General features: G+C 42.1%; 1 protein-coding gene across 2 annotated transcripts in view; it reads right to left on the bottom strand.

Moving 5' to 3' along the window:
• Positions 1 to 21,416, bottom strand: part of LOC122549998 (exocyst complex component 6B) — a 697,687-nt gene that overhangs the window by 401,305 nt on the left and 274,966 nt on the right. For both annotated transcript variants that reach the window (XM_043690482.2, XM_087991883.1), the window contains exon 7: positions 6,448 to 6,624. In XM_043690482.2, coding sequence (XP_043546417.2) covers positions 6,448 to 6,624 — 177 coding nt within the window. The remainder of the gene's footprint in view (positions 1 to 6,447; positions 6,625 to 21,416) is intronic.

The following is a 21,416-nucleotide window of genomic DNA, read 5'->3' as shown; positions in this document are numbered from 1 at the left end:
TTCAAGGCATTGTTTAGCCAGGAACCAATGTAGGTCAGCAGGTATAGGGCTCATGGATCAACAAGACCTGGTACACAGGTGCAAAGCTTTCAATGACCTAGGGTCTGGGAGAATAAAAAATGGGAAGTCAACCATGATCCACTGAAATTATCAAATATAGATGTAACAAAGGCAGAGAGGTGAGATTCAGCAACAAATGAGAACAGACACAAGCTTAATGACCCATCATCACAGATACTGAAATGGGCAGTCTCAGAAATGTTACATCACCAACTTTTGAGTGCCCTGAGGAGCTGCCTCATGTTGTGTTAAACTGTTTTCCAAGGAGGCGGCTCAACATACTACCTATAACTAGGGATGGTCAATAAATGTCAGCCTGCCACATCTCCAGCTCAATGCAAGCATGACAAAACATATCTCCCCACTTGGAGCTTGACACATTTTTCAGGGGACACACTTTATTTCAGGTAGTGAGGAGGAAAAAGGTAGAAAATAAAGGTTTTTTTTATTCTCTCCCTTTTTGAAGCTGCTAAGAATTTCACTAAATACAATTGCAAAGTCTGAGGAATAGTTGTTTTGGTTACAAAGTCTATGTGAAGTAATTTAAAACAGCATCAAATGATCGTCAGCTGTCCAGCTGTGAACATGGAAAGGTGACATCTGGTTCACTGCTTTTTTAGCTAATACTTTCCTTCGTCTTACTGCCAGCAGATTGAGGCTGAGAAGGTTTGAGCAAAATAAACTCCCTTTACAACCTGGAGCATTTCAGCCACTAAAGCTGGTAAAGGTTTTACAAGACTTATTTTTCACATCATCTAAAAAACATAGGGAAGGAGTGGAATGAAAAATAGATGCGTAGAACTGATATAGTGCCAGAGGTTGCAAGAGTAAGAGATAGTCAGCAAGATCGAAGAACAGCATGCAAAATAATATGGTGAGAGTTGTGGAACCGAGTGGGAATAAAGAGCAGGAGGTGTATGGACTAAACAGGAGGAGAGTAGTCGAGAAAAGAGGAGTTAGCACAAGCAAGAGATAGTGCAAGTGAGAAACAGCACAAGAAAGACAGAGACCACATAAGAGAATGCAAGACAGACAGCACCAGTGAGAAGAAAAAGCCTGAGTGAGAAAGAAAGCAATGATATGAGAGAAGAGGGTCCAACAAAGATCGTGTGTGCAAACGAGAGAAAAAAAGTCCAAGACAAAGAGAAAGCATGAGTGAGCATACATACACTGATTGATTTATTGTTATCACATGTACTGAAATACAGTGATAAATGTTGTTTTGCATGCTATAAAGGCAGATCATACCACACAAAGTGCATCAGGGTAGCAGAACAGAGGGCAGAATACAGCGTTACAGCCACAGAGAATGTGCAGAGAGAGAGAGATCAACACTAACATTTGAGAGGTCCGTTCAAAAGTCTGATGACAGCAGGGAAGAAGCTGCTCTTGAGTCCGTTCATCCATGTATTCAGACTTTTATTTCTTCTGCCCAACAGAGGAGGGTGGAAGAGAGTGTAACTGGGATGGGAGAGGTCTTTGATTTTGCTGGCTGTTTTCCTGAGACAACAGGAAGTATGGATGGAGTCAACGGATGGAAGGTTGGGTTGCATGATGGACTGGGCTGCATTCTCAACTCCCTGCAGTCGCATGCGGTGTTGAGAAAAGCAGTCGCTAAACCACACTGTGTTGCAATGTCATCTTCAGTAATTAGCAAATTAGGACACCCACACTTTGCACATTCCCTCTCTCAATTTACAACTTTTCAGATAATAATCCACCTCCCTGTTTTTGCTACTAAAGTGGATAACCTCACATTTATCCACATTATCCATGTCTTTGCCCACTCACTTAGTTTGTCCCAATCACAATGGGCATCTTTACATCCTCCTCACAGCTCATCACCCCACCCAGCTTTGTTTCACCTTTGTAAATTTGAAGAAATTACATGTTGTTCCCTCAACTATTGGAATACTGCATTCAATTCTCGTCTCCTTGCTATAGGAAGGATGTTGTGAAAGGGTTCAGAAAAGGTCTACAAGCATGTTGCCAGGGTTGGAGGTGGAGAGGCTGAACAAGCTGGGACTATCTTCCCGAGAGCATCAGAAGCTGTGGGGTGACCTTACAGAGGTTTATAAAATCATGAGGAGCATGGATAGGGTAAATAGACAAGGTTTTTTCCCTGGGGTGGGTGAGTCCAAAACTAGAGGGCATAGGTTAAGATGTGAGAGGAAGGATTTAACAGGGACCATAGGGGTAACATTTTCACGCAGACGGTGGTGGGTATATGAAACAAGCTGCCAGAAGAAGTGGTGGAGGCTGGTACATTTCTAACATTTAAAAGGCATTTGGTTGGGTATATGGCGGCACGGTCGCTCAGTGGTTAGCACTGTTGCCTCACAGTATCAGGGTCCCAGGTTTGATTCCAGCCTTGGGTGACCGTCTGTGTGGAGTTTGCACATTCTCCCCGTGCCTGCATGGGTTTCCTCTGGGTGCTCCAGTTTCCTCCCACAGTCCAAAGATGTGCAGGTCAGGTGGATTGGCCATGCTAAGTTGCCCTTGGTGTTAGGTGCATTAGTCAGAGGGAAATGGGTTTGAGTGGGTTACTCTTCGGAGGGTTGATGTGGACTGGTTGGGTCGAAGGGCCTGTTTCCACACTGTAGGGAATCTAATCAAATCATGGACAGGAAAAGTTTAGAGAGAAATGGCCCAAATGCTGACACAAAGGACTAGATTTTTAAGGCTATCAGGTCAGCATGGACAAATTGGACCGAAGAGTCTGTTTCCGTGCTATATATCTCTATGGTTCTATGATTATCCAAATCTGTGAAATATATTATAAATAGCTGGGGTCCATGCTCTTATTCCTGTGGTACCCCACTAGTTACTGCCTGACACTCAGAAAAAGACTTTTATTCCTACTGTTTGTTTCCTGTCTGCCAACCAGTTTTCTATCCATTTCAATACACTACCCCAACTCCATGCACTTTAGTTTTATGTACTAATCTCTTATGTGGGACTTTGTCAAAAGCCTTCTGAAAGTCTTAATAAGATTTGCTCTTCCTCATCAACTCTAATTGTTACATCCTCGAAAGTTTTCAGTTGATTTGTCAAGCATATTTCCCCTTTGCAATATCATGCTGACTCTGTCTCATCCTGCCAAGTGTTCAGCTATTAAATTTTATGCTGGCCTCTAGTATTTTTCCCACCACAAACATTAGGTTGACTAGTCTGTAATTCCTCTATACCTCCCTTTTTAAATAGTGTTGTTACAATCTGTAGAATCTCTCCAAACTGTAGAAACTGTTTCAGAGTCTAAAAGAGTCTTGAAAGATATCCACCAGTGCATCCACTATTTCTCAGGCCACTTCCTTAAGTACTCTGAGTTGAAGATTATCAGGTACTGGGGATTTATCAGTCTTCAATCCCGTCAATTTCCCCAACATAATTTTCCTAATAATATTGATTTCCTTCAATACCTCCCTTTCACTAAACATTGCATTCCCTAACACTTCTGGTATGTTATTGGTGCCCTCCATTGTGAACACAGAACAAAAATATGTAATTAGATGGTTAGCCAAATCTTTTTCCCAATTGTGAATTCACTGTTTCTGATTGTAAGGGACTAACACTTGTTTTCACCAATGATTTTCTCTTCACATAACTATAGAAACGTTTACAGGCAGTTTGCATGTTCCCCACAACCTTGCTCTTGTACTCTATTTTCCCTTTCTTAATCAATCCTGTTGTCCTCCTTTGTTGAATTCGAAACTGATCCTACTCCTCAGGTCTGTTTTTTTTCCTGGATAATTTATATGCCATTTATTTGGATTTGATATGACATTCACATAGTATGGCCATATTTCCCATTTTATTTTTGCACCAGAGAGGAATGAACAATTTTTGCCATTGAATGTATACCATTGCGTTTCTGTCGCCGTCCCTTTAAGTATCGCCCCCAATCTGTTATATCCAACTCACGCCTCATGCCATTGTAATTTCCTCTATTTAGATCCAGGACCCTAGTTTCAGAACCAACCAAATCACTCTCTATCTTGATGAGGAATTCTATCATATTATGGTTGCTCATCTCTAAGGGGCCTCACACAATTGGCATGCAATAATCCACCCACTCAGCTTGTTCAAATCACAATAAATTGGATGGCTGATGTAGTTCAGTTATGGTCAATGGCTTCTCCCAGGACTTAGTTACAGATTCAGCAATGATAACACCATTGAACCTTATGGGTAGATGGCTAGATTGTCTCCAAATATTGTTCAGGTCGTCCTACATATGTGCACGGTTTGTATCAAAATCTGAGGAACTGTAAACCGTACTGAACCTTATGAATCAAAGAACATTCCCATTTTGAACTTTTGATGACAGGAAGATCACGAACACAGCAGATTAGAGTGGTGCTGGAAAAGCACAGCAGGTCAGGCAGTATCCGAGGAGCAGGAAAATCGACGTTTTGGGCAAAAACCCACAGTAGCCAAGGGTGGTTGTCCACAGGACAGAACCCAAGGAATTCCTGCAGCAATATCCTGGGACTGAGATGACAGGTCTCCAATAACCACAGCCATCTTACTTGGTGCTAGGTTTGACCCCAACAAATAGAGACTTGACCCCTATTTCAACTGACTTGAATTCTGCTAAGGTTCTTAATGTCAAATTCTTGATCAAATACTGCCTTGATATCAAGAACAGAGACTTTCACTACATCTCTGAAACTCAACAATCGCGTCCATGTTTGGGTCAAGTCTATAATAAGACAAGACTCTGAGTGGCTTTGAGTGAATCCAAATTTAGTGTCAAATTGCAGGCAATCGCTGAATAAGTTCTGCTTGATAACACTGTCAACACCTTCCATTACTTTTCTGGTGACTGAGAATAGTTTAATGGGACACAAATGGTCAGAGTGATTCTGTCCTGCTTTTGTGGACAGGACATACCAAGGTAAAGTGCCACAAGGCAGGTGCCAGTGTTGTTGCTGGCTGAATCTGCTTCGCTAAGGACATGGCTAGTCCTGGAGTGCAAGCCTTCAGTACTGGTGCAATTAGGGGCCCGCAACCTTTGCAGCGTCCAGGGTCTTCAGCTTTCTCTTAATATATTGAGTTGGCTGATGAATGGCGTGTCGAATGCTCAGAACATAAGGAGGAAGCCAAGATGAATGATTCATGTGGCACTTCTCGATAAAGATGAATGCAAATGCTTTGGCTTTGTCTGTTAAACTGTGTTGAACTCTCTTCCATTAAGGATGGGAATTTTTGTGAAGCCTCCTCTCATTAGTAGTTTAATTGTCCACCACCATTACTGACTGTAAGTGGCAGAATTTAAAGCTATGTCCCCTCATTCTAGCCATCACCATCCAAGGAAAAGGGCTCTCACTGTCCACTCTATCTAATCCTCTGATCATCATGTACGTCTCGACCTTCTCTCTAATGAAAAAAGCCTCAAGTCCCTCAGCCTTTCCTCATAAGACCTTCCCTCCATACCAGGCAACATCATGGTAAATCTTCCCTGCATCCTTCCAAAGCTTCCACATCCTTCCTATAATGCGGCAACCAGAACTGTACGCAGTACTCCAAGTGTGGCTGCACCAGAGATTTATACAGCTGCAACATGACCTCATGGCTCCAAAACTCAATCCCTTCACCAATAAAAGGTAAAAATTTCTGTTTACACGAACACAACACATCAGAAACTAATTCACAGGCTATGGGAATGCTTTGAGATACACCAAGGGCAAGGGATGATTTTGGATCCACCATAAAGCATGAGATAAATGCAAATAAATTTGCTCATAATTAAGAAAAGCTTTATGACACATTCCCTTTCCAAATCTCCACTACTGGTTCTCTACAGATGGCAGTTTCTTGCTCAAGGCATCAGAACAGCCATCACACTCAATGAAGCTTTTGGTTATTTCTATCTACATTGATCCCAATAACCTAAATCTCATTTTGAAACCAGATATTTACCTAGACCTCATCTTGAAAGAGTTTAACACAGCTCAGGTGTTTTTTGTGAGAGCTACTTCCAGATGTCAATAATGCCAGAGGCAAATTAACTTCTTCTGATCTCTGGTATTGCTGATCTAAAGCAGATTGTTGCCATTTTGTGATTCTAAAAGGAGGCCCACCACTGCTTTCTTAGAGAAAACAGGGGCAGCCAATTAAAACCCATAAATAAATGCACAACTTGCACATTTAGTTGCACAACTAGGCACAATGTTAGATCAGGCCCCTGACCAAATCATTAAGGACTAAAATATGTAATACTTTCACAGAGTAATGGCTAGGAGGTACAGCCCAGAAACAAACCAATTTGGCTCACCTAGTCGTGTTTGTGTATTTATGCTCCACATAAATCTGTGCCTACATTCATGAAACTAATGCTGTCATTAACTAATTGCCTTCAAAACAATGAGGGAAATAAGCAAGTACCTCTTCTTCATCCTCCTCATCTTCAACATCTAAGATTCCAGAATCCTGTTCAGACATTGGGCTGGTATTTTCCATCTCAGCATCAAAACCAGTTCCACCATCTTTCTTCATTTTCTTCCCGGTTCCAACCTTATGCTGCTGAGAGACAATATTATCCAGGTTCCTCTGCTGATGGGCCTGAAATAAAAGCAACAAAATATTTTCAGAATAAATTACAGCAGAATTTGTTGGTGGGTTAGCAATGGGTAAACCCAGCACCCAGCAAATATATCAGAGTGCTGAATACATCAAAAGTAACTAGAAATTGGACTAGGTGTGGACTTGTTGGGCTGAAGGGCCTGTTTCCACACTGTAAGTAATCTAATCTAAAAAAGATTTCATGAGCCCACCATCTTCTAAAACATCGCACAACTATCAAACCATATATTGAATTGTGCTCACTGTTGTCCCACAGACAAAGGCAGCAGTCAAATCAGTGCACTGCATTGCCCCCTCTTGAATTTAAATATATGATTCAGTGATGTGTTTTGTTTGCAGGGGTAATAATATTGGTCAGGACAATGGAAGAATCCTGTGCTTTCATTTGGGAAGTACCATGGAACTTGTCCCGCTTAGTAATTATAAACTGCCTCTCCTTTAGTGTCTCAACCAAAACATGACAACTTTGCGCATGAAAGGGTCAGTTTAGATTCTATTCTCTTGGAAAGAATTTTTAACTCATGACCTGCTACACAGGGGAAAGCAATGTTGCAGCTGTTTACCATCTGAATACTCTCCTATTAAATGATCAGTTGAGAACTCTAATGGTCAGAGATAACAGATCGGACAGATTTGCACGTTTACTGTGCAAACACAAACCTTCTCTCCTGTTATTTTAGGACCTCAAAGCATTGAAAACCTTTCCCTCCTTGAAACTTTAGTCTACTGCCACAAGCTTATTAAATATAAAAGACAGAGGGTGGTGGTGGAGGGTTGCTTTTCAGACTGGAGGCCTGTGACCAGTGGTGTTCCATAAGGATCAGTGCTGGGTCTGCTGCTTTTCGTCATTTATAAAAATTATTTAGATGTGAATATAGGAGTTACGGTTAGTAAGTTTGCAGATGACACAAAAATTGGAGGTGTAGTGGTCAGATAGGAAGGTTGCCTCAGATTACAACGGGATCTTTATCAGATGGGCCAATGGGCTGAGGAGTGGCAGAATGGAGTTTAATTTAAATGAATATGAGGTGCTGAATTTTAGAAAGGCAAATCATACACTTGATGGTAAGGTCCTGCAAAGTATTGCTGAACAAAAAGACCTAGGAGAGCAGGTTCATAGTTTCTTAAAAGTGGAGTTGCAGGAAGATTGGACAGTGAGAAAGGTGTTTGGTATGCTTGCCTTTAATGGTCAGTGCATTGAGTACAGGAGTTGGGAGGCCATGCTGCAATTGTAGAGGACATTTGCTAGGCGACTATTGGAATACTGCGTGCAGTTCTAGTCTTTCTGCTATAGGAAGGATGCTGTGAAACTTGAAAGAGTTCATAAAAGATTTACAAGAATATTGCCAGGGCTGGACGATTTCAGCTAAGGAGAGAGGCTGAATAGGCTGGGGTTATTTCTTTTCTAGAGGGTCAAAGGCTGAGGGGTGACCTTATAGAGTTGTGTAAAATCATGAGGGGCAAGGATTGGATGATTCCACCCCACCAACTTCTGTATACATCGCATCATTCTCTGCCATTTCCACCACCCACAAACGGACCGCACCACCAGAGATATATTTCCCTCCCCACCCTTATCCGCTTTCTGTAAAGACCGTTCCCCCAACAACCTACCCTCCCCTCCCGGCATCTTCCCCTGCCATCGCAGGAATTGCAAAATCTGTACTCACACCTCCCTCCTCACCATCATCCAAGGCCCCAAAGGAGCCTTCCACATCCATCAAAGTTTCACCTGCACTTCCACACGTCATCCACTGTATCTGTTGCTCCCGATGCGGTCTCCTCTACATTGGGGAGATAGGCTGCCTCCTTCCAGAGTATTTCAGAGAACATCTCCAACTTACCCGCACCAACCGCTAAGGACATACAGGTCCAGGGCCTCCTCCATCACCATTCCCTTACCACCCTCTAATCCCATGGTATCAATGTGGATTTCACCAGTTTCCTCATTTCCCCTTCCCCCAACCTTATCCCAGTTCCAAACTTCCAGCTCAGCACCGCCCTCATGACTTGTACCACCCATCTATCTTCCTTCCCACTTATCCCCACCACCCGCCTCTCTGACCTATTACCTTTACCCCAACTCCATCCACCTACTGCAGTCTCAACTACCTTCCCCTAGCCCGCCCCCCACCTCCCATTTACCTCTCCACCCCCAAGGCTCCCAGGCTCATTCCTGATGAAGGGCTTTTGCCCGAAAGATCGTTTCTCCTGCTCCTCCAATGCTGCCTGACCTGCTGTGCTTTTCCAGCACCACTCTAACCTAGACTCTGATTTCCAGCATCTGCAGTCCTCACTCGCCCTGAATTGACAAGTACTTTTAACTAGGGTGGGGGAGTCCAGAACCACAGGACATAGGTTTAAGGTAAAGATTTGAAAAGGATCTAAGGGGAAACATTTTCATACAGAGGGTGGTGTATGCATGGAATGAGCTGCCAGAGGAGATGGTGGAGGCTGGTATAGTTACAAGATTTAAAAAGCATCTGGATGGGTATATGAATAGGAAGGGTTTAGATGGATATGGGCCAAAAGGTAGCAAACGAGAGACTAGATTTATTTAGGATATCTGACCGGCATGGATGAGTTGGACCAAAGGGTCTGTTTCCATGCTGTATATCTCTATGACTCTAAATTCACTTGTCAATCCTATACTTTAAACTTTGCACTTCTTTCCGACAACCATTCTTACAGGTGTATGCTGTGATTTCTGTCTTTACAACAAAAGATTATGGTTCAACTTCCATTCTGAAGGCTTCTATGAGATTTACATTGGATATTGGGCATGGAAATATTCAACCGTCTACTCCATGTCGCTGTTTATGTGGCTCTGGGGCTTTTCCCCAGTTTCTTTCCCCATTTTTATCCCCTATTCTAATCTATTGCCATAATAATTTATAACGTTCTCCCTCATTTGTTTGCCAGTTTCTCTGTAAATACATTTATACTAAAAACCAAAAGAAAAGAACTGCCGATGTTGAAAATCAGAAACAAATGAGTCTAGGGGAATGAATGGATACTAATGGGAAATGTTAGTAGTTGACAATGGACTGTGTGCGTGAGCAGCCCATGTGACGACAAGACCTGGTGTGTGGGTGTGGAGTAAGGACATGGGAGAAGATGCTCAAGCACTAAAATTATTGATCTCAATATTAAGTCCAGAAGGCTATACAGTCCCCAAGTGGTAAATGAGGTGCACTTCTTCAATTTGCGTTGAGCTTCGCTAGAGCGCTGCAGCAAGTCTGAGACAGAGATGTTGGCCAAAGAACGTGGTGGTGTGCTGAAGTGGCAGGCAATTGGAAGCTCAGGGGTTTTTTTTTGTAAACAAATGTTGGTGTTCTGTAAAGCGGTTACCCAGTCTGGCTTTGCTTCTCCAGTGCAGAAGAGACCACATTGTGAGCAGTGAACGCAACAGATTAGATTGAGCGAAGTGCAGGTTCACCTGGATGGTGTGTTAGTGGTCCTTGGAGACTGAGGAGGGAGGAAGTAAACAGGCAGGTGTTAACCTGCAGGGAAAGGTGTCACAGGGCTGTGTTGGGAGTAAATGAGGAGTGGGCCATTATTCTAGAGGAAATGATCCCAGTGGAGGGCTGACATGGGAGGAGAAGTGAATATGTGTTTGGTCGTGGCATCCCACTGAAAGTGACAGAAATGGCAGCTAATAATCATATAGATGCGGATGCTGGTGGGATGGTAGGTGAGGTCAGGGGGAACCTTATCACCATTGAGGGAGGGAAGAGAGGGGTTGAGGGCCGAAGTGCAGAAGATGGGTCAGACCGGCTGAGGGCCCTGTCAACAGCAGTGCTGGATAGTCCTTGGTTGAGGAAGATGGACATTTCAGACATTCCCTTGTCGAAGTTGGCATAATCAGAACAGATGCAATGGAGATGGAGGAACTGTGGGAACGAAATAGACTCTTTACAGGAAGCAGGGTGAAAGGATGTATAGTCAAGGTAACTGTGGAAATTGGTGGGCTTGTAGTGGATATTGGTGGCCAGCCCTTCCCCAGATGGAAACAGAGATGTTGAGGAAGGGAAAGGAGGAGTCAGAGATGGACCAGGTGAAGGCAAGAGTGGGGTAGTAACTGGAAGCAAAATAAATAAACTTTTCTCAAACTTTTCTTTGAGAGAGGGAAGCATGTCATTGATATACTGGAATTGTGGGTAGGAGCCAGAGTAGGCCTGGAACAAGGAATGTTCCATGCCTCAGGCGACTGACTGTGTGGAGTTTGCACGTTCTTCCCGTGTCTGCGTGGGTTTCCTCCGGGAGCTCTGGTTTCCTCCCACAGTCCAAAGATGTGCAGGTCAGGTGAATTGGCCATGCTAAATTGCCCGTAGTGTTAGGTAAGGGGTAAATGTAGGGGTATGGGTGGGTTTCGCTTCGGCGGGTCGGTGTGGACTTGTTGGGCCGAAGGGCCTGTTTCCACACTGTAATGTAATCTAATCTAAATCTAATCTATACCACTAAGAGGCAGGCTTTAAATAAATCTGTCCGATTTGTTTCAAACACTGCTCATAGTAGCAAGTTCAATGCTCGTGCCACTGTTGGGTAAAACGTTGCTCCTGAATTCCTTATTAGATTTCTTTGTTTACATGGTAGATGTAAAGGATCCCATTGCATAATTTGAAAGTTTAGCAAGAGTTCACCTTGCTCCCAGTTAGGAATTAACCATCAATAAACATTGCAAACACAGACTCTCTGGGTATTATCAAATTGCAATTTGTGGGGAGGTTACTATGTGTAAATTGATTGCTGTATTTTCTATACCACAACATGTGGAGAAAGAAGATTCAATTGACTGTGAAGTTCTTGGGTAGTACTGAAGTAGTTAGATGCTGTCAAAATGGAGATTATTTCTTCTGTTGTTTTAAACTGCTTGAATATTGTTGTTCAGGCCAAAACTGCTGTCCCTTGGTTTCTGAAAAGTTAGAGAGCTTTTCTTCAATTTGCTCTTAAAGTATTGGTATCATTGCCACAATTATAATTTATTGTCCATCAATAACTGCTCTGAAGCCATTATGAGTCAATCATAAAGGCAAATACCAAAGTTGCCTTCAGGCCTAACAGGGTATGGCTTGGAGGTTCCATTCCCTGAATGATGTTCATTTTTAACTGGTACGATATGACATTAAGTTATCAAATTTATTGAATTGTATTATTACTATAGCATGAAGGGATTTCAAACTCCTAACCTCAAGATTCCCATTTAGTATTAAAGACTTTGAGCTCATGGAAACTATGCTCCCTGGTGCCTTTAGCATGACAAAGAAAGAATCAGATTTCCACTTTTTTACATCTTTACTGAACTCAATTCTCATTGAACATTTTATTGAAGACTGATGAAGCTGCAAAACCAGACCTACACTCAAACAGCCAGGGAAAATCTAAGAATAGACAGGTTTTCGCTTAGTATCCCACCAAAAAGACAGTACCTCTGATAGTGCAACACACTCCAGTGTAGTACTGAGCTACACTGTAAGCTTAGACGTTTGTGTCCAAGCCTCCAGAACAGAACATAAATTCACAACTTTCGAACTGAAGGGGCACTATCAATGAACTACGGGCAACAATGAGCTCCTGGATTATCTTGCGATGACTCTGTATTGCATTGGTGGGATCTCAAAATAAGCTTGTTCACATCCCTACCTCCTTTGTCTAAAGTTTGTTCTGAAATAAAACAATGGATCTTTGTATTAGTGTACACCTTATTATGTCTCCCAGAAACATTTTCAAGTACTTCATAAACAATTGCTTTGAAGTAAAGAGGCTGCTGTGAAACAAACATGGCAGTAAATCTGTGCCAACAATGTCCTGTAAACAGAAATAGGATGTATGATCAGCTAATGTGTTTTTGGTGGTATGGCTGAGGAAGAAACATTGGTCAGCAGAAAAATAAAAGTACTAAAAACTTGCAGACATTGCCAATGAACAGAGCTCACACCCACTCAAACATAAACTTCACACAGTAGCAACACAAACACTTAATTAAAGAGAGACTTGTGCTTATAATGAGCCTTCCACAACGTCAGGACAGCGCTATTCATTTCATAGCCAATAGTGTAGTCACCATGTGGCATGGGAAATGAGGCAGCCGATTTGCAGAATCAAGATTCCACAAACAGCAATGAAATGAGTGTACAGATGATCTGCTTTAGATATATTTCAAGGTATAATTGCTTCCCAGGATGCCACAGGCAAATCCTCATCAAAAGGGATAAAGGATCTTTACGGTTCACTTGGGATGGGCAGACAGGATCTTGTTTAATACCTCATCTCAAAGTCAGCATCTCCAACAGTACAGCACTCCCTTCATATAACACCATAAGATAGAAGAGCAGAATTAGGTTAATCAACCCATTAAGTTGACTTTGCTGTTTGATCATGGCTGATATGCTTCCTAACCCCATTCTCCTGCTTCTCCCCATAACCCTTGATTCCTTTACGAATCAAGAACCTATCTATCTCTGTCTTAAATACACTTAATAACTTGGCCTCTCCAGTCTTTAGCGGCAATAAGTTCTGCAGATTCACCACCCATTGACTGAAGAAACTCCTCATCTCAGTTCTAAAGAGTTGTCCCTCACCCTGAGGCTGTGCCCTCAGGTCCTAGTAGCTCCCACTAGCGGAAACAACTTCTACACATCCACTCTATCCAGGCCTCTCAGTATTCTGTAAGTTTCAATCAGAGCCCCGCCACCCCCATCCTTCTAAACGCCATTGAGTACCGACCTGGAGGCCTCAATTGCTCCTCGTACTGCAAGCCCTTCAACCCTGGGATCATTCTCTGGACCCCCTCCAATGCTAGCACACCCTTCTGTAGATAGGGGGACTATTACTGTTTGCAATATTCCAAATGCAGTCTGATCAGAGCCTTTTAAAGCCCGAAATAACTGCATAGGCGAGTATGGCATCACCAAGTCATGATTATTGACTTGTATACGGTACACAATGTCCTGTGGCTGGGGCTGTGGGCTGTGGCCAGCTCAGAGTCAGTCCCCTCAACTGAGGAGATTCTAAATCCTCTATTTTTTTTTAATGAAACGGTACACAATACAAATAGTTAATAATAAACAATAATCAGCAGTCCACAAAAGATTGCTATTTACAGGGGAAGGGACAGCAAGGCCAAACCCTAAACCTCACCTTGTAATCCGTAAACAGGGAAATGAAGACGGACCTCAAATACCACCTTAAGTCATCAGAAAGAAAGCAATAACAAACTCATACAAGACAGTCCACTCAAACGAACAACAAAACAATGCAGAGAACACAAACATCACTGGCAACCCACCCACCCCTCCCACCTTATCTACTGTCCATATTGGTCAACCAGGGTTTCCTGATTGACCCAGTTTAACAACCTTATTCAAGGATCTTGTGGTCAACAAGATCCACCTTGTTCCAATCACTATAAAGCCTCAACAATACATCTCTGTTCTTGTATTCTCCCCCTCTTGAAATAAATGCTAACTTTGAATTTGCCCGGCCAACTGCCAACTGAACATGCATCCTGAATTAGGTCTCCGAACTTCCTTTATACTCCAGTTTTCCAATGCCTTTCCCAGTTTAGAAAATAGTCTATCCCGCAATCCTTCCTACCAAAGTAGGATCTCATACTTTCCCACATTGTGTTCCATCGGCCACGTTTTTGCCCACTCTCCCAAACTGTCCAGGTCCTCATACAGCCTCCCCACTTGTTCAATACTACATGTTGCTTCATCTATCTTTGTATCATCTGCAAACATAGTAAAAATGCCCTCAGTTCTTTTGTGCAGATCATTTATGTATAACGTGAATAGTTGTGGTCCCAACACTAATCCTTTGCAGAACTCCACTAATCACCTGCTGCATCCTGAGAGAAAACCTATTATCCCCACTCTCTGCCTTCTGCCAGTCAGCCAATCCTCAATCCATGCTAATACCTTGCCCCGAACACCATGGGCTTGTTTACTAGCCTACTGTGCAGCACCTTGTCAAAGACCTTCCTGGAAATCCAAAGAGATAATGTTCAATACCTCACCTTTGCTTAACTTGCTTGCTATTCCCTCAAATAATTCTAACAGATTTGTAAGGCATCACCTCCCCTTGACGAAGCTGTACTGACTCCATCCTATTTCACCCATGTACTTCTAAATACTCCACAAGCTCATCCTTAAGAATTAACTCTAAAATCTGACCAATGACTAAGGTCAGGCAAATCAGCCCTCTCTTCTCTCTCCCTCCCACTTAAACAGGGGTGTTACATTAGCTGTTTTCCAGTCATCTAGCACCCTCCCTGACTCCAGTAATTTCTGAAAGATCATCACCAATCTCTGCAATTTCTATCTCTACAATCTGCTCAGCTATCTCCTTCAGAAATCTGGGGTGTAGTCCATCTGCTCTGGACGAATTATCCACCTTCAGTTCTCTCAGCTTCCCCAGCAACTTCCCCTTAGTGATGGCCACTACATTCACCTCTGCCTGCTGACTCTCTTGAAGTTTGGGTGTGTTGCTGCTGTCTTCCACTGTGAAAAATTACACCAAATACCTATTCAATTCTGCCACCATTTCTTTGTTCCCCATGACTGGGTGAGTACAGGAGTTGGGAGATCACTTTGTGGCTGTACAGGCCATTTTTGAAATACTGTGTGCAATTCTGGTCTCCCTGCTATATAGGAAAGATGTTGTGAAACTTGAAAGGGTTATAAAAATTGACAAGGATGTTGCCAGGGTTGGAGAATTTGAGCTACAGGGAGAAGCTAAATAGGCTGGGCCTATTTTCCCTGGAGTGTTGGAGGCTGAAGGGTGACCTTATAGAGGTTTATAAAGTCATGAGTGGCATGGATAGGCCAAGATAATTTTCCCAGGTTGGGGGAGTCCAAAACTAGAGGGCATAGGTTTAAGGTGAGATGCGAAAGATTTAAAAGGGACCTAAGGGGCAACATTTTCACACAGAGGGTATTTGGAATGAGCTGCCAGAGAACGTGATGGAGACTGGTACAATTATAACATTTAATAGTTATCTGGATCGGTATATGAATAGGAAGGGTTGAGGGAGATACGGGCCAATTGCTGGCAAATGGGACTAGATTAATTTAGGATATCTGGCTGGCATGGACGAGTTGGACCGAAGGGTCTATACACAGCTCCATGACTACTTCTCCAGCCTCATTTTCCAGTGGTCCAATGTCCACTCTTGCCTCTCCTTTATCTTTTATATAATCGAGAAAACCTTCCCCAATCTTCTTTTATACTACTAGCGAGCTTATCCTCATATTTCTCCCCCTTCCCTTATATGATACTAGACTATTAGTCTTGTTCTATGCATGGCTCAAGCGGGACATGAACCCACATAACCTGCTGACTCAAAGGTACAAGTGTGTACCATCTAAGACACAAGAGTACATAGGTGACCAGTGAGAATATGAATATATATCTCACCTGCGGCTTAAGGGAAGTCAATGCACAGCATAATATTTGCCACAGAACCATAGAAAGTCACAACAAAATTATGACAGATACTTTTGGATTTTGATTTACACAGAGGCAATTGGAAGTTGAGATTCTGAAAAGTCTTTTTTTTTAAAAAAACAGGTCATAAAGTCATTTGGACAGTGTCCCAAACACAAAAGTTCCAAGAAAACATGTGACTCAGAGTGTCTGAAGAACCCCTCGAGAGTTAATGAATATAACATTTTCAATGTTAGGTTATGACAGGCAGAATAAACACATTAAAGAAATTGGTTTAAGTTTTGACTTCAGAACAGAACAGAAGATTCATAGTTCAAGTTCAGACAAACCCAGACTTTAGAACGCTGAAGAAAGTAGAACAGTTCCTCCTACCGGAATCAAGTCACTTCAATTGAAGTAGTTTAAAGTCTGTTGAAGTTCTAGAATAGAATAGAATCCCTACAGTGTGGAAACAGGCCATTCAGCCCAACAAGTCCACACCGATCCTCTGAAGATGATCTCGCCCAAACCCATTCCCCTACATTTTCCCTGACCAATGCACCTAGCCTTTATCCTTGAACACAATATGAGCAATTTAGCATGGCCAATTCACCTAAACTGCACATCTTTGGAAGGAAACCGGAGCACCCAGAGGAAATCCACACAGACACAGGGAAAATGTGCAAACTCTACACAGACAGTTGCTCAAGGTTAGAATCAAACCTGGGTCCTTGGCACTGTGAGACAGCAGTGCTAACCACTGAGCCACCATGCCACCCCAAGACAAGATAGTTTAGTATAGGTCATCCAGATTGTTAGAACTAAGAAGATTTAGGCCATCAGGACTGAGATGTTCATCAACAGCTTTGGAAAGGAATCATAAAACTGTCTCCTCAATTCAAGAAAAAGAAACTGAGAAAGTCAGTTACACGGCTTCTGTTAAAATCTCTGAGACCATAAAAAATTACAGCAGAAGTAGCCATTCTGCACCTCGAGTCTGTCCCACCATTCAATCTGATCATGGCCAATCCAACACTCCTCACGTCCTCTTTCCTGCCCTTTCTCCATAATCCTTAATTCCCTGATTTATCAAAATCTATCCCAGTTTTAAAAATGCATAAGGTCTTTCTGCAGCAAGGAGTTCAAAAGACTGACAACGCTCTGAAAGAAGAAATTCCTCCTCATCTCAGTCTTAAATTGGAAACCCTTTACTCTGAGACTGTGCACTCTGGTTCTAGATTCTCCCACAAGGGGAACCATCCTCAGCATTAACCCTGTTAAGCCCGATAAGAATCCTATATACTTCAATCCTATATACTTTCATTCTTCGAAACTCTAGTGAGTAGAGTCTCAAACTGTTTAATCTTCACTCAGAAGACAATTCCTCCACAGCAGGGATCATTGTGTGAACCTTCTCTGAACTGCCTCCAATGAAACAATATCTTTCAACAAATAAGGGAACCAAAACTGCCCATAGTACTCCAGATGTGGTCTCTCACCAGCACCTTGCAGTTGCAGTAAGACTTTGGTATTCTATAGGCAAAAGTGAGGACTGCAGATGCTGGAAATCAGAGTCTAGATTAGAGTGGTGCTGGAAAAGCACAGCAGGTCAGGCAGCATCTGAGGAGTAGGAAAATCGATGTTTCGGGCAAAAGCCCTTCATCAGGAATTTTCCTGCTCCTCGGATGCTGCCTGACCTGCTGTGCTTTTCCAGCATCCCTCTAATCTGGACTCTGACTTCCGTATTCTATTCTCCAACCCCCTTGAAATAAGAGTCAACATTCCATTAGCCTTTCTGATTACCTGCAGTACTGTGTGCTAGCCTTCTGTGTTTGTGCACAAGTATCCCAAAGTTCCTTTGTATTGCAGCTTTTGCAGTTTTTCTTCATTTAAATAACACACTGTTCTTCTGTCCTCCCTTCCAAAATAAATAATTTTGCCTTCTCTCACATTAGACTCAGTTTGCCAACTTTTTGCCCAATTATTTAACCTATCAATATTTGTCTGTAAACTGTTGGAATCCCTCTTGCAACTTGCCTTTCCAACTACATTTATGTTTTCTACAAATTTGGCTACAGCACATTCATATCCTTCCTCTGAGTCATTAAAGTATATTGTAAACAGTGCGGTCTCAGCACTGAATCCAGTAGAACCCCACTTGTCACGGGTTGCCAACCTAAATAAGAAGCCTTTATCCCCACCTGCTGTTTCCTGCCCATGAGCTAATGTTCTATTATACATCCAATACCATGGCATCTTATCTTATGACTTAACCTTTTATAAGATATGTTATCAAACACATTCTGGATTTAGGATTTCTCTTCTTTCTCTGGGATTAACTCGAATGGATGGCATTGGGGACAAAAGGTTGAAACTTTGTTTTAATATCTGTGTTAAGATCTTTCATGTTTATTCTTTTGTGTAATAACATGATGTTCTTATATTAAAGAACATTTGTAGCCTGGTGTGAATATGTTTGTGATTAGCCATCATGTTAACCAAGGCAAAAATTAAACATATGATCTGTCAAACCAAGTTTCGTTCTGGGATCTGAATTGTCTGATATTACCATCAGCTGGGATCACAAGAGAACAGAAGAAGAATACGTAGCTTCCTGAAAACCAGTACGTTTTCGCAAAATCTGGTCCTAAATTTATATGTGACCCGGTTATTTTCCCTATACATGCATATTTCTCACAGTCCATTAGATCAATCACACAGGCAAATGCCATTCATCATTCAGAACACTCAGTATTGCTGCTTTTCATCTTGCATTTATCAGGATAATTTGCAAGAATAGCAATTCAAGGAGCAAACCAATATTTGTAGTGCTTGAAGAATACATAATTCATTATTTCTTCCTCAGGGCACTCTCTAACATTTTATATACTTTGAGATGTTTGTCATATTTCTGGAGAGGAGGGGTGGGGGGATGGAGGGTTTGCTGAAAGCAATAGTGAGTGCTCTGGAAAGCTGCTTGCAGCTCCTGGGAGGACATTAATGTTTTGTTTCCCACTCATGGGATTGAGGTGTCACAAGCTGGGCCAGTATTTATTTGCAGCATCCTTTCCCCCAAATGCCCTATTCACCGTTCCCTAACAGAGCATTTTGGAAAAATGTGGACGAATGCAACACATATGTGGACGAATGCAACACAAAGTGTATATTTAACACACAAAAACAAAAGATTACATACGTTTTGAGCTGATAAAGGTCTATGCCAAAGTTCAGAAATACAAATTTTGAAATAACAGTCTGAAGTACCCAAAACACTTGTGAAAGGGAGTGCATAACAATACTCCACACAACACTGCCACAAAAACAATGGCAGGGAGCCAAGCAAACGTTCCAGAAACTACAATGACCTCTTGTCCCTCAATCAGACAAGTGCAGAATTATTTTTGAGAAGTGCAAAGTCAACATGTTAACATTGTTTTTCCTTTCTCCTAAACTGAAGCACAAACCCACAAGAGTGATAAGAACTGTATGATTTGTCTGCCCTTGCTACTGTTATCTTCCAGCCCACTTCCCTATAGATCAGATCTAACAACAAAACTCTCTGTAAATGGACAGGGACGTGACAGATTGACTTGGCCTTTGTTTGACTCCACAGCCACGGTCAGAAGTGCATGAACTGAGTTGAGGTAATGCAGTCTTGATCTAAATAGGCCTTCTTTGTATAAATAAATGCAATGTGTACACAAGGCTCTGATAAAGGATTTTAACATGAATCCGAAAAGATTATTTTTGCATATATTAGGTTAAGGCTAAGAGAATGCTTCATAAATAACAACTATAATTTTAAAAAGCAAAGATTATTACTGTATCTTGACAAGAAACATAGTCTCAGGAGTCGTAGCTAGCTTACTCAAATCATCAGTCCTGCTCCACCAGTCTGACGACCGTACAATCAGCAAGCATGCTAGATTAGGACTGGGTAAAATCTTAAAGCACAAGAGGCAGCAATTCAGTCCACTATGCCTGTGAAAGCTCTTTTAAAGAACTATTTAGTAGGCCCTAAATCTCTATCTATTGTGCATACCCGTACTATTCCTTCCCCCTTCAAGTATGTTGTAAGTTACCACTGAATCTGCTTCCACTACTGTTTCAGTCAGTCTTTTCCAAGTCTGGCTTCTGATTCTTCTGTCAATGCAATAGGTACCTACATTGGTATCTGGGACGGGACTTTTAACTACCAGGACTGATTAAAATTCCTGATGAAGGACCTTTGCCTGAAACATCGATTTTCCTGCTCCTCGGATGCTGCCTGACCCTGCTGTGCTTTTCCAGCACACACTCAGGACTGACTAAAACTCAGGAATGTGCAACCAGAATGAGCAAAGCAACACAGAAGAGTTTGTAAATTCAAGGAAATTGATGAGCTGCACTATAATAGTGCATTGCAAAAATCACAAGACCACCTGTATTTTTACAGCATTTTCTATGCCTTTTTTTCAGCATATATTGCCCATGCCATTTCTTTGAAAAAGTTATTTCTCCATAGTCAGCAACCTTCCTTCCTTCAATAATTTATTTTTGCAACTTCACATTCAATCTGGGTATCTCAGCCTTAAATACACATAAGGACTCTGCTCCCACAGCTCTCTTTGGCAAGGAGTTCAAAAAACTCGCAACTCTCTGAGAGAAGAAATTCCTGTTTATCTCAGTGTTAACTGGTCACCCCTTTATTCTGAGACTGTTCTCTCTGGTCCTAAACTCTCCCAGAGTTGGGAGGTTATGTTGCAGCTGCTAGCACATTGGTTAGGCCACTTTTGGAATACCCCATTCAATTCTGATCTCCCTGTTGTAAGAAAGCTATTGTTAAACTTGAAAAGGTTCAGAAAAGATTTACAATGATATTGCCATGGTTGGAGGGTTCAAACTATAGGGAGAGGTTAAATCGGCTGGGGCTATTTTCTCTGGAGGGTCAGCGGCTGAGGGGTGACCTTATTGAAGTTTATAAAATCATAAAGAGGGTGAATAGTTAAGGTCTTTTCCCAACAGCAAAGGAGTCCAAAGATTTAAAAGGGACCTAAGGGGCAACTTTTTCAAGCAGAGGATGGTGCACGTATGGAGTGAGCTGCCAGAGGAAGTGGTGGAGTATGGTACAATTAAAACATTTAAAAGGCATTTGGATGGTGATATGAATAGGAAGAGTTTAGAGAGATATCGGCAAAATGCTGGCAAATGGGATTAAATAAATGTAGAATATCTGATTGACATGGACGAGTTGGACTGAAGGATCTGTTTCTTTGCTGTACATCTCTATGATGGGAAACATCCTCTCAGCATTTACCCTGTCGGGCCTGTTATGAATCCTCTGTGTTTCATAGTCATAGAGCATC

The sequence above is a fragment of the Chiloscyllium plagiosum genome, unplaced genomic scaffold, assembly GCF_037043375.1.
Source record: "Chiloscyllium plagiosum isolate Xiang-an unplaced genomic scaffold, Cpla_swu_hap1 HiC_scaffold_1, whole genome shotgun sequence".
Lineage (NCBI taxonomy): Eukaryota > Metazoa > Chordata > Chondrichthyes > Orectolobiformes > Hemiscylliidae > Chiloscyllium > Chiloscyllium plagiosum.
This window is presented reverse-complemented; position numbering and strand designations above follow the sequence as displayed.